At 42.7% G+C, this 1,704-nt stretch overlaps 1 protein-coding gene across 1 annotated transcript; it reads right to left on the reverse strand.

Moving 5' to 3' along the window:
* Window positions 1-836: 836 nt before the first annotated feature.
* On the reverse strand, window positions 837-1,686 carry LOC103461078 (leukocyte surface antigen CD53-like). Its single transcript, XM_008403400.2, has 2 exons — window positions 1,075-1,686; window positions 837-974 (listed from the first exon to the last, which is right to left on the reverse strand). The coding sequence occupies exons 1-2, from the start codon at window positions 1,222-1,224 to the stop codon at window positions 840-842; spliced, it is 285 nt and encodes a 94-aa protein (XP_008401622.2). The 5' UTR covers window positions 1,225-1,686; the 3' UTR covers window positions 837-839.
* Window positions 1,687-1,704: the final 18 nt, after the last annotated feature.

A 1,704-nucleotide genomic window follows, 5' to 3' on the forward strand; every position in this document is an offset into this window, starting at 1 on the left:
ACTTGGGTCAGTTTACTCATAAGGCATGGGGGAATAAATATTATCAAAAATGTGAGTTTTTGAGCACAGTGAAGGGTCGTGGTCTGACATTGAAGTTTGACATCTCACCATGAAACACAATATCATCATATCTCATACACAACAACTCACTGGGACACCAAACCTTCGGTGATTGATCCGTATCCTGCCCTTTTCAATGCCCAATGTTCAAATCATGACATCACTTCAGCCACAGATTGTCTTTTTTTACACACATTGTATCTGAATGAACTCCTGAATCACTCAGAACAGTCTTGAGCAATGTTCCCTCTAATTTTCCATGTGTCACAGGAGTATCTATTACAGAAAACCCACTGTGGGCTGACCCACCTTTGTAATGTCATTGACACATTATTTGTCTTGTATGAAACTGAGTCTGATTGTTTTCGTTTTTTAAGGAGGAAAACGGTGGATTTCTCAAACGTGCATGAAAGAATCAGAGCAACACTCAAAGTTTCTGATGAGGGAATATCATAACGTCCCACAAAGCTCAAACATGTCAATTTTACATGACATTAGAGATGTAAAATTGGCAAAAACTACATCCCCATCAGTCTCAAAACTGTCCACAATGGCAATGGGTTTTTGACAGTCAATGAACCTTTTGATGTGACTCCAGCCTTTTTGTAAAATCCATGCACATCTGATCTGATCTGATCTGTGCACCAATCTAAAAGAGATGGGGATTATCATAAAAGCAAAAGTATTCAAGTTTACAAATCATAGCATTTGTTTTAGATCACAAAATATAAGAACTTTTGGTCACAACAGTAATCTTAAGGATGTTTCAGCACACTTCATTAGGAAAAGACATCAAAGAAGGTTCCATAACAGACATATGAGTACCAGAAGTYTCCCACCTCTCTGTTGTAGACGAAGAACACACAGGCCATGGCCAGTTCCACCAGCATCAGGATGAACAGCAGTACATAAAACTGAGACACAGAACGTTGGGTTATTTTTGAAGCGTCTCATTTGGTCATTTAGTGAATTCAGCCCACTCAGGCAGTAAACCCCACGTTTCCTCCCACTCACAGTGATGAGCATGCAGCGGTTCTCCTTCATGCCTCCCAGCACTCCCAGGTAACAAACGCAGGTGACGATGGTACCGATCACTACGAGCGTGTTGGCCGGGTAGATGGGCAAGAAGGTGGTGACCAGAGAGGCGAACTTGGAGTGCATCATCTGGAATTCCCCGAAGGCCACCACGAAGGCTCCACACAGCTCCACGGGAGGCAAGAGAGACGAGGCAAAGCTCACATTATGAGAGTTGAAGGTTGAGCTGAGTGAGGCTGGCCTCAGTCTGTCTAACAACCTTTATAGACACCAGCAAAGACAACCTCTTCACATCTTGACTGAATGCTCACTGCCTCACTGAGCTGCTGCCTCACAGCAGAGTCCTAAACAGGCTACACAACACAGACCTGCATTTTCACTCGATATGTTTTGCGTCCACCCTTTTTCATCTCCAAACCTAATTCCAATTAAGTTGGGACGTTGTGTAAAACATAAATAAACACAGAATATAATGGTTTGCAAATCCCTGTTCAATGGAATTCACCACAAAGAGAAGACGCTCAGTGTTCAAACGATGAGCTTCATGTTATCCATTTAATGATGCCTGCAATACGTTGTAATGTCGCTTTGGGTCGCCAGGTGAAGCTG

Source organism: Poecilia reticulata, unplaced genomic scaffold (assembly GCF_000633615.1).
Source record: "Poecilia reticulata strain Guanapo unplaced genomic scaffold, Guppy_female_1.0+MT scaffold_565, whole genome shotgun sequence".
NCBI classification, from domain to species: domain Eukaryota; kingdom Metazoa; phylum Chordata; class Actinopteri; order Cyprinodontiformes; family Poeciliidae; genus Poecilia; species Poecilia reticulata.